The sequence below is a fragment of the Mus musculus genome, chromosome 19 (assembly GCF_000001635.26).
Source record: "Mus musculus strain C57BL/6J chromosome 19, GRCm38.p6 C57BL/6J".
Taxonomy (NCBI): domain Eukaryota; kingdom Metazoa; phylum Chordata; class Mammalia; order Rodentia; family Muridae; genus Mus; species Mus musculus.
This window is the reverse complement of record NC_000085.6, coordinates 24,259,303-24,274,846: the sequence shown is the minus strand read 5'-3', so window position 1 is coordinate 24,274,846 and position 15,544 is coordinate 24,259,303. Positions and strand designations below refer to the sequence as shown.

Below are 15,544 nucleotides of genomic sequence, written 5' to 3'. Positions count from 1 at the left end.
CATGCTATTAAATAATAAAAGTAAATCTTCAAATTAGGAGAGAGAGAGAGAGAGAGAGAGAGAGAGAGAGAGAGAGAGAGAGAGACTGTCAGTAGAGCCTGGGCAAGCACCCTGCTCGCTCCAAGTCTAATATTAACCCCTTTAGCATAGCTGCCATTCTGATCTATAGCTGCTTGAATTGGCTTTTATGGTTGTTTATTTTGCACACACTCCATGTGGCTGAGTACCAATGTGTCTGTATGCAGCTCATCCCATCACTGTCATTTGTGACATCTGTCACATTGCTCTCAGAGTCTTAGACGATTCTATCTTGTTAGGTGGTGGTCCTTAGCTGGAGCTCAGTGCAATTCTTCTCTCCTGTTATCTTCATACCTGGGCGTTTCCCAGTTTGGTGCTATGAGATAGCTTCAATCCAACCATGCTAAAATAATACACCTCCTGTAGTGACCCTGGGAGTTTCTATTGTGCATATTCCCGAGAGTGGGCCTGAAGGGCCACAGGAAAGGCCACAGCCTGTGAGCATGTTCCACAGTGGTTTCCAAAGCAACTGATCTCTGCCTGCCCCTCAGCAGCAGAAAGCCCTGCTTGCCCCACCTCCTGTGCCTTTCATGACATATCTCATTTTTAAATCTTCTTTTTAAAATATTAACAAAGTTGATCATGCTCACAGGTCATGTGGCCATCTCTTATGTAATCGGTGCACACTATTTTACCACTTTTCTGTTGGATATTCCTCTTATTGATTTGTATTCTGGTTTAGTCCATTTTCAGATATATATAATACAAATATTTTTTCCCCACTTTGTGTCTTGACCAACAAATATTTAGTAACAAAAGCAATGAAAACAGCCCCAGTGTCCAGCAAGAGTGGATGTGTAAAATACAGAAAATATAATGAACTAGACACAGTAGTAGAGTACACATCTTTAATCACAGCTGCTTGGGAAACTGAGGCAGGAGAATTGTAAATCCAAAGCCAACCTGAGCTACCTAGGAAGAGCTTGTCTCAGAGAAAACAAACAAGGTACTTCGTTCTTATATTTTTAAAAATTTAAAGGCGTCTAGGAGATCACAGAAAAGACTTGGCAGATGTGACTGCCTCTGGCGATGGTCGCCATTTGGAAAAGAGGCTGCTTTTCTCTGTAACTCCTTTATGCAGTTAAAGTTTTTACTCTGTGCATGCTGGGTAGTTTCCATCAATTTAAAAATATAAATGAGGGGCTGGAGAGATGGCTTAGTGGTTAAGAGCACTTGGTGCTGTACCAGAGGACCCCGGTTCACTTCTCAGCACCTACATGGCATCTCATGACTGTCTGTAACTCCAGGTCCAGGGGCTCTGACACCCTCACACAGACATGCAGGCAAAACACCATGCACATAAAATAAAAATAAGTCGTTTAAAAACCGATAAACTGGGGCCTAGCAAACACAGAAGTGGATGTTCACAGTCAGCTGTTGGATGGATCACAGGGCCCCCAATGGAGGAGCTAGAGAAAGTATCCAAGGAGCTAAAGAGATCTGCAACCCTATCGGTGGAACAACATTATGAACTAACCAGTACCCCAGAGCTCTTGACTCTAGCTGCATATGTATCAAAAAGATGGCCTAGTCGGCCATCACTGGAAAGAGAGGCCCATTGGTCAGGCAAACTTTATATGCTCCAGTACAGGGGAACGCCAGGGCCAAAAAATGGGAATGGGTGGGTAGGGGAGTGGGGGGGTGTGTGGGGGGGACTTTTGGGATAGCATTGGAAATGTAATTGAGGAAAATACGTAATAAAAAAAAAAAAGAAAAAAAACCCGATAAACTCAATTGTCATTTAAGAACTAAATGAGCTGGGCAGTGGTGGTGCACGCCTTTAATCCCAGCACTTGGGAGGCAGAGACAGGCGGATTTCTGAGTTTGAGGCCAGCTTGGTCTACAGGGTGAGTTTCAGGACAGCCAGGACTACACAGAGAAACCCTGTCTCGAAAAAAAAAAAAAAAAAAAGAACTAAATGAAAGGTGAGTGGATGAGAAAAGCTAGGCCTGGTGTCTCTCACAGCTGTGACGTCAACAATTCTGAGGCTGGGGCAAGCCGGAGTGCTGCTGTGTGAGTTTGAAACCTCCCAGAACTACCTAGCCAGACTCTGCCTCAAGACCCAGGAAAGATAAAGGTAGATACATCATTTTGGTGTTAACGGGAAGTGACTTGGAGAATCAAGGTGGCTGACGGAGCAGGAAGGACTGTTGTGAACCCTAGTGCTTGGGTCTCACCCACACTCCATCTTGCTAGCTGGTTACTTCTGCTAGAAAGCCTTTTTTTTTTTTTTTTTTTTCAGTTTGTATGTATTTATTATGACTGCAGTTGGTAACATTGTCTGGGGTTTTCCCCCTGCAGCTCTCTAGACGAGACAGCGTATGAAAGACTGGCGGAAGAGACCCTGGACTCCCTGGCCGAGTTCTTTGAAGACCTCGCAGACAAGCCCTATACCCTGGAGGACTACGATGTCTCTTTTGGGGTACCTCTTGGCTCTGTTGCGTTCTGTCTTCTCCTTAATAACGGTAACTTAGGCTGGAGAGGTAGTTCGGTTGGTGGAGTGCTTGCCTGGCATACACAGAACCTTGGGTTCAATCCTCAGCGCCACCCACAGTTAGGCTTAGTAGCAAATCCCTGTAGTCCTAGTTAACTCCGGAAGCAGAGGCCGGAGGATTAGAAATTCAAGGCCATCTCCAGCAACATTGCAAGGTTGAAGGGAGCCCAGGCTATAGCCCTGGGCGAGGATCTGGATTTGCAAATCTTCCCTGTGTGTGGCTGAGAGAGACTTCGGAACTGGTTGAAGCATTAGCCCAGCCGCTGTAAGTGAGGGAAGTTTACATGCTGGCCACCAGGTGGCAGGCTAAGCAAGGATCTGCTTAAGCTTTTACCATGGGAGAAATATGTGTCTCCTCCTCGTGTTCTTACCCGTTCCCCTCCTCCACACTCCCAATCCGGGCAGAGGTTAATCCTCTTGAGAGCAATTCATTAATACCAGGAAATGTCATGAAGTGTGCATTTTGGAGTGAGTCATAGGGCTATGTAGGGCAGATGGCTGTCAAAAGGGGGGGGGGGCGGGAATAAAAAGTACTTTCAGATTCATTCTTTTTATTCCTTAGTACGTCACATGTATGTGAAGGTACATGGTTTATCATGACATCTCCCATTAGGTCTATTTCTACTTCTAAGGGTGACCAGGAGACAGCCGTCTTTGCCGTTTTAGTTCCTGCAGGGCAGGGCTGGCTAATCTTCACTGGGCCTAAGCCTGGCCAGCTAGGATTTGTTCTGCTCTGATTGGTTGGTGCGAGGGTCTCCTCTGATTGGTCACCGTTCCTTAGCAATTGCTTAGTAGTTTGTTTTTCTCTCTTGTGGTTTGATCTGTGTTGAAGGCCAGGTTCCCAGCTGAGAGGTGACTGGGTCATGAGGTCCCTGACCTAACTGAAGCATTGATCCAAGGCTGGCGTCGTGACTCTGTGGACCACAGGGGAACAGTGGAGAGTATGGCAGGAGCTGGGGGCTGTGGGAGGTTGGAAGAAGTCATTGGCGGAATGTCTTCAAAGATGCTCCTTATCGGTGGCCTCTTTCCCCTCTTTGCTTCCTGGCTGCCATGAGGAACAGTTTCCCACCATGCCCTTCTGCCATGAGGAACAGTTTCCCACCATACCCTCCTGCCGCTGTGTGCCATGCCTCAACCCTGAAACAACACAGCCAGCCACCCACGGACTGTGTCAGTCTTCCCTTATGTTTTCTCAAATATTTGTCACAGCAAGGAAAGTCTGCATAACACAGTCCCTTCCCCTGATCTTAAATATACCCACACTCCCAAAATGGACTCACGTTGGCTAAAGAACGGCAGTGGGGAGCTGAAAACCTTCCCTGTGTAATCTGCTTGCAGACAGTTCTAAATGCCTTAATGCCCCTGGTAAGCCAGCATAGCAGCTGGCTTATCCCCCCCCCCCCCTCGGCCTTTGTCATTTGGGATGGCTGGAAGTCCTAGGGGAAGCGTCTAATCACTGTAGCCTGGCTGATAGCCGGCACTGAGCTCCGTAGTCTCCACCTTAGCAACCTTACCCTTCACTTCGGCAGATAGTACCATAGGGTGTCTGGTCACTGTCTGTCCATGGGTTCATCCATCCACAAACATAATATCATTCCCGTGTTTGGGCTGAAGCATGTAAAATGTTGACGGAGTCTGAGATTGAGATTGTCTGTTCTTAGGGGCTCAAAATGGTGGAAATGGTGGGGGGACAGCAGGCCCCCTGACATACAAGTCGATGCAGAGGCAGTTCAAAGCAGGAGATAGTCTGTAAGGACTCTGCCAAGTGGAGAGCCCCAGGTAGCCTTCCCAGAGCCACCTGCACAGTCCCGGAGCAAGAGGGGACTTCAGGGAGGATGCTGGAAGACAGCCCAAGCACTGCAAGTCAGGTCTCTCATGGGTGGCTTTCTGCTTGGCTTATTTTGGTTTTGGAACACACAACTGTTTAATTAATATCCACTCCTGGATCTCTCCAAAGACTGGGGATCAGAGAGTAAATTGAGAACGCAGTGGTTAGGAGAGCTGTCCCTGGTGTGGTCACCTAGCTGTAGAAGGTGACAGGTACAGGTGTGGAGCCCTTGAGGAGGCCAGGCAGATGTTGGGAGCCAAGCCAGAGTGATGCAACTTGTGCAGGCCCAGGCTGGTTAGGAAGGAGAGCAGACCTGGAAGTCACATCTGGAGAGTTAGTCCTTGGCATTCATTTGCGCTGGACCTTCAGGCCTCGCCACGGGTGGAACACCCAGGGGGACATTTATTGCCTGGGTAAGTCAGAGGTGACTGATTTCACTGAGTGTTAGCCTATAGCTAGCAGCAGAAAACTGTGGAATTGGGTAGAGAGCCATGTGTTTGGGAGAAGTTAACATTGAATGTGTATACAGGGTTTCAGTTTTTACAATGTGGGGGTATTTCTGAATGGCTCTAGAGTAACAATATGAATGGACTCAATACTACTCCACTGTGTAACTTAGTTAGTTACAGGCAAATTTAATGTTTTTTTTTCCCAAAGATAAAAGAGAGAAAATATATAAACTAGCAGCCGAGAATGAAGGTTCCAGAGGGGGAACGGGTTGCCTACAAGAAAAACTGCTTTTGAGCCCAAACGGCCCTGCTTTTCAGCAACTCTACTGGTTGCTAATATTTTGCTTTGTTTTTTGCCACCATGAACCTCTTTGGCAAAACTGAGATAGTGAGTCCTACCTCCACACTGTGGTCTAGTTGAAAACAGTTACCTTGTCCAGACACAGATCCAGGCACACACTGGGCTCTAAGTCAGAGGTTCTCAACCTGTGGCTTGTGACCCCTTTGGCAAACCTCTATCTCCAAATATACATTATGATTCATAACGGTAGAAAAATTACAGTTATGAAGTAGTAACAAAAAGTGTTATGATTGAAGGTCACCACAACATTAGGAACTGTGTTGTACTAGAAAGGTTACAAACCCCTGGCCTAAATAAAGAGAGATTAGTATGTCTGTAGAAGGTCTGTCTGGGTTTGTTCTGCCTGAATGCCCACATCTCCATCAGGAACTTTTGTGGGGTTGGTTTGTGTCGCTTGTTTTTGTCGTTGTTGTTGTTGTTGCTATCTTGTTTCATTTTTTGATAGGGTTTCACGTTGCCCAGGCTGGCCTCAACTAGGATGTAGCCAAGGATGGCCTTGAGTTTCTGATCTTCTACCACCTGAGCCCTGGGATTACGAAGCCTGACCCCTGTGGGGAGGGAACCCAGAGCCTTGTGTGTCATAGGCAAGGATTCTCCCAGGGGAGCCTCAGCATCAGACCTATCTCTTCCTTGGCAAACAGAGGCACAAATATTACAAGGTTGTTACCTTCCTGAATTACCTAATGAAACCCTATCTCAGAGAGAGAGAGAGAGAGAGAGAGAGAGAGAGAGAGAGAGAAGAGAGCACTACTGTCCCCTCCCGTGTCTATTGGTTACATTATTATCCATCCCAGCCTCTAGTTTATATAAATGGTTGGCTGTGTTTCTAAGAGTGTGCTGTGAGAATCCGTCCAAGTCTCCTGATTGGATTGGCCCTCTGCAGAGTGCACAGAAAGGCGGGGGTGCATCTGGGCAACAAGAGGCTCCCACCTGCTTTCCAGAAGCAATACCCGGCCCCTTTAAAGTGTGCTTAGTGCCTAGCCTTTGTTTCATATTCTGCATTCTAAGGAGACTAAAGCCCTCAGAGTGAAGGGCTCCTTTGTGGGGTGCTTTCAAATTTAAATGTTCATTTATTGGGTAAAAATGGACTGGCCAGTCTTTTGAGAGTGCAAGGCTTTTTAGAGGGAACTAAAGCTGTATGGAGTCTGGAGCACTCGCTGGATGTCTGGGAAGGGTCTGGAACTAACACAGGTAGGCCTGGGCCGCTCCGTCCGCTCTTCTAAGACAAACGAGAAAGGGCATGGATTACTTTCTTCTCCTTTTCTGTTTTGCGTTCTGTGGTGCAGCCTGCTGGCCTCAAACTCACCATCCCCCACCTTAGCCTCCCAAATCCTGACCTTACAGATTTTGCCACCACAATCACTTTCTTTCCGTGTTTTCGTGATGGACTCAGGTCTGACACTTGGACAGACGCTGTTAGAGTTTAGTCTGCGTTAGTACGTGTTGCGGTTGGCTAGCGGTCCTGTTTACCATGGCTGAGATCTCAGGCAAGACTTAACTTGTCTTGGCGACCACACAGGCAGAGAGAAAGCGCTATGAGCTTCAGGCATTCATCGTATGCTATTACGATTCATTCACTCGTGGTGGCTGCAGAGATGGCTCCGTGGTTAAACGCTTGCTACTTTATCATGAGAACCAGAGCCTGGATCCCAGCAGCCATATCACATCAGGTGGCTTATAGATGCCTGTAACTCCGGCCCTGCAGCTGTCCTGTGTGTCTCTGGCCTCTAAGGGCATTCATGCACATACACGTGAACAGAAACACGTGCATAAATAAACGTAAAACAAACCTCTGACCCTAAGAGTAACGTTCTTACCATACAAGCTCCTGTTTTTGAGCATTAAAGTTTGTTTGGTTTTGGTGCCAAGAATTGAACATGGGGTTTCCCAAAGCCAGAACACACTGCCAGTGGGCTGTATCCCCAGCCCCCTTTTCTTAATGGTGTCTGTTATATCCTTGGATACATGAAAGGCATTGAGATATGAGCATGTATATGAACGCGAGTGTGTATGTGCATACGTGTGTGTGTGTGTGTGTGTTTGTGTGTGTGTGTGTTTGTGTATCCAAACATAGGAGCTTGTATGGTAAAAACATTACTCTCAGGGTCAGAATGGGTCAGAAACGTATTTTATTTTTATTTATGTTTATATATTTACGTGTGTGTGTGTGTGTGTGTGTGTGTATCACAGTACTAACTAATCTATTTTTTCACACTTCCTGCCACCTGACCCCCTAGGATGGCGTGCTCACCATTAAGCTGGGCGGGGATCTAGGGACCTACGTGATCAACAAGCAGACCCCAAACAAGCAAATCTGGCTGTCTTCTCCTTCCAGGTATGTTCAGAAGTCAAAATCCATAAGGGGTAAACTCATCTGGAATGCGGTGTTGGGGACCGTTTGAGAGGGAGTCAGTCACTGGCTTTGCCGTGACTTTACGGCTGTCTGCCTCGGCAGGGAGGCTGGCTTGTAGTTGAACCCTTCTCCTCATTGATACCCGGGTTGCTATGCAACTCAGGCATCAGGATGTTGACAAGACCTGAAGCAGAAGGAACTGTTCAGAGCCTGGCCCAGACTGGTTTTCTCCAGTATATCATTCCCCAGAAGAGAAAAACCACTGGCTTGCCTTTGAAAATGATACTTTTGCCAGACACAGTCTTAACATAGCTATAGTCCCAGCACTCAAGAAGTAGAGGCAAGAATTCAAGGCCTGCCTTGGCTACATAGCCAGTTCAAAGGCTAGTCTGAGCTATCATGTAAGACCCTATAGCAAAAGCAAATAAGCAAATCTGGTCCATATAGTGCGTTCCAGGATAGCCAGGGCTATCCATAAGCCACTTTTGTTAGGTACAGTGGCACATACCTGCGATTAAAAATAATAATCATTCATTCATTCATTCATTCATTAAAAAGCTACTTTGAGGGAACTAGAGAGATGGCTCAGTTTGCTCTAGAAATCCTGAGTTCATTTCCCAGCAGCTACTTAGTGGCTCACAACCATCTCTGATGGGATCTGATGCCCTCTTCTGGTCTGTCTGAAGAGAGCGATAGTGTACTCACATACATACAATAAATAAATAGATCTTTAAAAAAAAAAAAAGCTACTTTGAAGGCTGAGGGCATATCTCAGTGGGAGAGTGCTTATCCAGTAATCTATAAGCCCTGGATTCAGTTTCCAAAATGGAAAGGTAGGAAGGAGAAAGAGGGAGGAATTTTTTATATTGTAGTATCTGAGAAAACTTGCACTTTGTCCTCAAAGTAAGTTAAACTTTAACTCCTGGCCTACTTTGAAGGTCTCTGTAACTCTGCTGGCAGAGCTGGGCTCTGACTCTGTCACAACGGGACGGGACGGTGATTTTTATCAGCAGCCCCAGGGCCCCCAGCCTCATGCCTGCCTGCCCCGTGGCAATGCCTGCAGTTGAAGGAGCAGCAGGATGCACTGCAGTCAGACCCTGTCTCAGAACTAAGGACTTACTGATAAGTATACAGCTGCTGCCTCAGTGGTCTGGGAACAGCCTAGCGATGCCCACAGGGAGCCTTCACACTAACCTCCCTGAGGCTCAACAGCAGTACTGAAGGAGACATTTTGAAGGAGCCGTGGGAAATCTCAGCTAGAAGCAGTGTGGAATTCTTTGGAAGCCTAATGGTATTGGCAGTTTTTAAAAGGTGCCAAGGTGTGGCTCAGTGGCAAAGAACTTGCCTAGCATGTGAGAGAAGGCCCTGGGTTGGAATACCACCACAACAAACACACAGCAAACAAAATGGTTACCACTCAGGCTGGAGAGATGGCTTAAGAGCCCTTCTGCTCCAGCACAAGGGCTAGAGTTCAAATCCTGGCATCCGTGTCAGGGTAGTCACTTACAAGAAACTCCAAGGAAACTCTTTTTAAACCCGTAATTGGAGCTGGAGAGATGGCTCAGTGGTTAAGAGCACTCACCAACTCCTCTTCCAGAGGACCCAGGTTCAATTCCCAGCACCCACATAGCACCTCACAACTATCTGTAATTCCAGGTCCAGGAGATCTGACACCCTCACACAGATAAATATGCAAACAAAACACCAATGCATATAAAACAAATACATTTAAAACCTGTAATTTTAGGTGCTAGAGAGATGGCTGAGTGGTTAAGAGCGCTGACTGCACTTCCAAAGGTCCTGAGGTCAATCCCCAGCAACCACATGGTGGCCCACGACCATCTATAAAGGGATCTGATGCCCTCCTCTGGTCTGCAGGTATACTTGCAGACAGAGCACTCATATATCAAAACAACATAAAAGCAGTTAATTTAAAAACCAGATTATCTGTTTTAAAAACTAATGTATATGAGAGGCTTGGGGGGGCGTCTCATAAGTAACCCCGCTTCATCACAATTACGTCATAAAGGGGGACGGGCCTTTATATGTCTGTGGGTGTGGATATGGATGTGGTTGAGTGTCCATACCTACAGTAGCCAGCAGAGGGAGCCAGATCTTCTGGAGCTGTAGTCACAAGCAGTTGTAAGCAGCCCAGGGTAGTGAAAGACATCAAACCAGTCCTGCGGAAGAGCAGCAAGCGTCCTTAACCACTGAGCCCTCTCTCCATCACCCCGGAAGTAATATCATATTTATCCAGACTGTCTTTCACAGGGCCATGATTATAACTTCTTATTTCAGAAGAAAACCTTTGAGGTCCTGTGGAGACAGAATTTCCTGGCCCCCTTGCCATAGAATGTGGGGGACGCCTGGGCCCCAGAATCTGGGCGCAGAACCCTGGACAATGTGGAGGGGTCTTGAGTTGTTCCAACTCTACCTGAGAGCAGGGCTGTGGTGCAGGATCAAAGAACATTCTTTGGTTTCTCCTGGTTTTGTTTTGCTTTCATGTGACCGGGGTACTTTGTGTTCAGAGAGGTTTCTGCTCTTGTAACGGAAGCCCTGCCTGTCCATTTGCCCTTTTCTCTGTATGTCCAGCATTTGATTGGCAGTATTAAAAGCCCTCGTGTATCTATACCTACACAAGATACTTCCCATCTCTTCCCTCTACCCTGCCTTCCCACCACACCTCAGTCTCCTCATGGTTTTGTGATGCTGGAGATCTAACAATGCGGTCACCACGCTGGGACCGCTCAAGCACTGTGCTGCTAAGCTGTGTCCCCACTCTTCTAGTGTGGGGTTCTTCGAAAGTTCCCTCGAGTGTTCTCAGTGGTGAACTCTCAGGGTTCATTGTCTGTTACTGTGTCCACTGTTCTCCAGGCCATGAGGAGCTAGAACGTGAGACAAGGGTCTTATACATCTGGAATAACAAATCATGGCCAACACCAGCTACCGATTTGTCCGCAGTACCGTGTATTAGTCAGCTTCACATCGCTACCCTGAATACCTGAGACAAGTTACCGATAAAAGGGAAAGGTTTCTTTATCTCGTGGTTTTCAAGGTTCAGGGTCCAAGACTGAGGAATGCAAGGGACGGCTACTTTAGCCTCTTATACAATGGTGTACCCTGATGGGAGAATGTGTAGGAACAATGTCCCATCTTAGGATGGGAAGCAGAGAAAGATCAGACAGGTCCCCCATTTCCTTTTGTGGACACATCGCAATGACCCCAGGAAGTCACTCCTCTTAAAGGTAGCAAAAGGAGGTAGTATAAAACCGCATCCCAAATGCTTTCTCCTCTCACCTGAAGAGTGGGGTAGATGCAGCAACAGAACGGGAAGGAAGGGGACACACTGATAGAGCTCTCAATTTCACAGCTTTAATTTTCAATAAAGAAAACTACTTTTAGCTAGAAATTATGGAGCAAGCCAGTAATCCCAACACTTGAGCGATAAAGGCAAGAAAATCAAGAGTTCAGGGTTATCCTTGGCTATAGAAGGAATTGGAGGCTAGCTGAGGCTATGGGAGACCCTGTCGAAAGAAGAAAGTTTTGTTTTGTTGGTTTTTTGAGGCAGGGTCTTAACTTGTGTGCTGGCTGGTTTTGTGTGTCAACTTGACACAGGCTGGAGTTATCACAGAGAAAGGAGCCTTCCTTGAGGAAATGCCTCCATGAGATCCAGCTGTGAGGCATTTTCTCAATTAGTGATCAAGGGGGAAGGGCCTAGCCCATTGTGGTTGGTGCCATCCCTGGGATGGTAGTCTTGGGTTCTGTAAGAGAGCAGGCTGAGCAAACCAGGGGAAGCAAGCCAGTAAAGAACATCCCTCCATGGCCTCTGCATCAGCTTCTGCTTCCTGACCTGCTTGAGTTCCAGTCCTGACTTCCTTTGGTGATGAACAGCAGTATGGAAGTGTAAGCTGAATAAACCCTTTCCTCCCCAACTTGCTTTTTGGTCATGATGTTTGTGCAGGAATACAAACCCTCACTAAGACACCTTGGATCCCTGGCTGGCTTGGAATTTGCTGGAGAGACCAAGCCAGCTTCTGTCCACTAATCGCTGGAATTAAAGGCCTGTACCACCATGCCCAGCAAAGTTTTTAATAATAGCACAGGTGGTAGCCAAGGCTGGAAGAGGCAAGGTAGCTGATTAGTAGGTATTAGGGCTTCTTTCAGGGTAATAGGGGTGTTTCGGATGTAGACAGAGTTAGTGGCGACACAGTAGTGTAGGTTGGGCATTGATCAGCACATCCGTGGTACAAAATTAGCATCACTTCCCAAACCTGGCTGTAAGATAGCATCTGTCCTAGGAAAAAAAGCGATGGAATGAATGTGCTGCAGAGAGTTTCACGGGGGCGGGGCTGTGGAGTGTTCCAGAGGACAGACTGCACAGTCAGTCGCCCTCAGGAAGGTGCTGAGGAAAGCAAAGGCTCGCCTCACTGCGTGTCACGCAAAGCCGCACTTGGTCTCTGGGTACCGGCAGCTCTGGATTCCGTTAGCTCTTCACTGAAAGGAGGAGGCATTTGTTTTTGGTTCACGGTGTCAGAGACTTTAGTTGCCGTTGCCTTTGGGCCTACAGTGAGACAGACCATGGCCAGGGAGATTTGATGGAGGGAAACAGGACGGACTCCCCATCGCCCATCCAAGGCACACTGCCAGTGACCTAACACACCACGTCTAGGCCTTACCAGATCAAGTTCCCACCCCCTGCAGTAGGGTCATGAGCTAGATCGTGAGCTTCTAACCACAGCTGCCGTGGGACTTTTAAGATTCAGTCCAGCCAAATGTGGTTGCTGATAATCCCAGCACTTAGGCTGAAACAGAAGAGTGCTACAAATTGAAGGGTAGCCTTGGCTACACAAGTGAGGTCCAGGCTACCTGTCCGGGGATACAGATAGGAATCTATCTTCAAAGACAGATCGATAAGCTGGGCAGTGGTGGCCATACGCTTTTAGTTCCAGCACTCAAGAGGCAGAGACAGGTGGAACTCTGAGTTCAAGACCGCCTAGTCTACAGATACAGTTCAAAGACAGCCAGAGCTACACAGGGAAATCCTATCTTGAAAAACAACACAAAAGTAGATAGATAGATAAATAGATAGATGGATGGATAGATAGATAGATGCATGTATGCATGCATACATACATACATACTCACACACACAGATTGATTTAGTCCAAACACAGTGGCTCTCCTGAAGAGGATCCTCACTAACTTACCATGAATTTGTTTTGTCTCGCAGCGGCCCCAAGCGCTATGACTGGACCGGGAAGAACTGGGTGTACTCTCATGACGGCGTGTCTCTGCATGAGCTGCTGGCCAGGGAGCTGACTAAAGCTTTAAACACCAAACTGGACTTGTCTTCATTGGCCTATTCTGGAAAAGGCACTTGACTGCCAGCCAGATTCCAAGACATTAAACACTGTCAGGTGAAGACCCCCAGCCTCCTCCTGTAGCTGAATGTCTGCCTTCCCATACCTGCTCCTGAAGATAGTCACACCGTGTGTGACAGCTCTGTGAAAAAAGTGTGTTCCCTCCCACCCTGTCCCCGGACCTGGCTCTTCATTTCTACAGACATTTGTTAGGATTATGTCATTTGCTCCCCAACCTGAGACCTCTGGTCTCTTAGAAAGTCTTATATGCTGGGCAGTGGTGGCGCACGCCTTTAATCCCAGCACTCGGGAGGCAGAGGCAGGCGGATTTCTGAGTTCGAGGCCAGCCTGGTCTACAGAGTGAGTTCCAGGACAGCCAGGACTACACAGAGAAACCCTGTCTCGAAAAAAAAAAAAAAAAAAGAAAGAAAGAAAGTCTTACACCACAAGTGTGTCCATGATATAACAGCCTCAAAATGTCTTACACTGTGTGTGCTAATAACCTACACCATGTGTGCTAATAACCTCCTGAAAAGGAAAAAGGCTCAGAGGGAGACATGAGTCGTTCCCACTCTTCCATTGTCTCTGAAAAGATACTCTAAAAGTAACTTCTAAATGTACCCAAGACTCCAAGTATGTACACTTCTGAGTCCTGAGCAGCAAAGAGTCAAAAGAAACCATCTTAAAATGCCCTTTCGTGCTTTGTCACCTACACTCGGTACCCAGGACCTGGTGCTATTAACTCTGTGCCTTCATAGTGGGGGTCATTTACACAGTTGGCAGCTACGACATGGACCTGAGATGTCTGAAAATTTTGAAAATTGAGCTGGGCATGGTGGGGCATGCCTTTAATCCCAGCAATCAGGTGGCAGAGGCATGCAGATATCTCGGTGAGTTTGAGGCCAGCCTGGTCTATAAATCCAGGAGAGTCAGGCCAATTACACAGAGAAACCCTGTCTAAGGAAAATACGAAGAAAATTTGAGCTGGAGAGATCACTTAGTCCACACAAGCATGAAGACTCAAGTTTGATCCTAGGCGTCCACGTTTAAAGCCCAGGCATATTCTTCACTCGGAAAGTGGAGATGAGGGGCTTGCAGCCTCAGCAGTAAGCCTGGGGTCTCTGAGAAACACTATTTCAAAGAAGGAAACTTGCCTGGCTTCAGTTGACCTGTCCTACACATATGTGCACATGCACTAGTATAGACATAAACATGCACACAAATTCACACATGTTAAATAAATGCAGAAATAACTACAGGCAAGGAGGACAGACAAAAATCCCTACCATAAACCAAAGAACTAAACAGTGTCATGGAGCCGAGGTCTCGGTTATCCATGAGAGAGATGTCTGTACTGGTACAGAGAGCCCGGCCCTTCATTTCCAATCTACTCAGGGAGAGGGTAGAATATAGCTGATACCTGACATCCAGTGGAGTGGACCTATCAGGCCATCCACAAAGCTCTCCTTGTTCCCACTGGGTAGGTGGAAGAAATGGTATTGTTCTTGCTACTGCTCTGTTAGAATTTCAGATGAATTCCTAGGGAGCTAGCAGCTGCCCCTTGCTCTCTCTGCTGAATCCGGAGCACCATTGCCCTGCCTTAAGTGTGACAGGCTGCGCTTTGTACTGGAAGCAACACAGCTCCAGAACACCCACACGGAGCAACTCTAAACTCGGGTTTGTTTCGGGTTCAGTTCGTTTCTAACTGAAGGAAAATTGAGAGCAGGGACTCTAGCCCAGTGTGAAGGCTTGCCTAGCATGCAGAAGGGCCCTAAAGTTCCATCCCCACACTACAAAGGGCTGAGAGATTTGTCAGTGACAACTCTTATGCAAATGCCCAGCAGAGGCTATGCAGGGTGAACTGAACACATTACATCATAGACAAAACAATGGAACAGTGTAAACAGGCTAAGTGACTATTTAAGATATTTCCTTCTTCACAATTTTTTTTTTAGTCTGGTGGAAATTTTTGAGTGGTGTAAGTCGGTGCTAGAGAGATAATAAATAGGACCATGTGTGGACATGCCTATGGGTGTCCCTTTGTCTTCTTATGAAAGACACACACACACCCCACACCCCGCTTGACCCTTATCAGACCTTCAGAATGTGCACAGGGCGCGTTCTGAATGTGTATGGACGTTAGGGAGTCAGATGTTATGGGCTCCTCCTGGACCAGTTTTTGGACTTCTTAACTTTCACTTTATGTATTTCTCTGACTGGGTTTCAAGGCAGCCTCGATCACACTTAAGAGAGAGTATGAACACTGTGTTGTGTGAGTCAAGTCATTCTGAACTCCAGGCATGGGGATGCTCTTCTGTAGTCCTGGCACTTTGAACTCCAAGGCTCAAAGGTAAAAGAAGGATGGAAGTTTGGACTTGAGATTTTGTTTGGTCATTGTTTTTGTGACATTGATATGTAGCCCAGACTGACTTGGAATTTAAAATAAGTCTCCTGCCTTTGTCTCAAAGTGCTAGGACTACAGGTGTGCCACCATGCCTGATGAGTTAAAATTGTGATATACAACTGCCTAGGTTTTCCGATGCACAGTTCAAGATACCACTATCCAAAGACGACAGTAACTGTGATGGGGTATAAATGGTGCCACCCACCAAGAACTGCTC

At 47.0% G+C, this 15,544-nt stretch overlaps 1 protein-coding gene across 2 annotated transcripts in view; it reads left to right on the top strand.

Annotated features, from left to right (window-relative positions):
* Nucleotides 1-15,302, top strand: part of Fxn (frataxin) — a 21,046-nt gene extending 5,744 nt beyond the window's left edge. Inside the window, exons 3-5 of one of the 2 annotated variants that reach the window (NR_157400.1) lie at nucleotides 2,380-2,543; nucleotides 7,448-7,545; nucleotides 12,794-15,302. Coding sequence is in view for 1 of the 2 variants with exons in the window: in NM_008044.3 (NP_032070.1) it covers nucleotides 2,380-2,500; nucleotides 7,448-7,545; nucleotides 12,794-12,944 (370 nt within the window). In the remaining variant the exon portion in view is untranslated. The remainder of the gene's footprint in view (nucleotides 1-2,379; nucleotides 2,544-7,447; nucleotides 7,546-12,793) is intronic. The other variant, NM_008044.3, reaches the window with a different exon arrangement.
* Nucleotides 15,303-15,544: the final 242 nt, after the last annotated feature.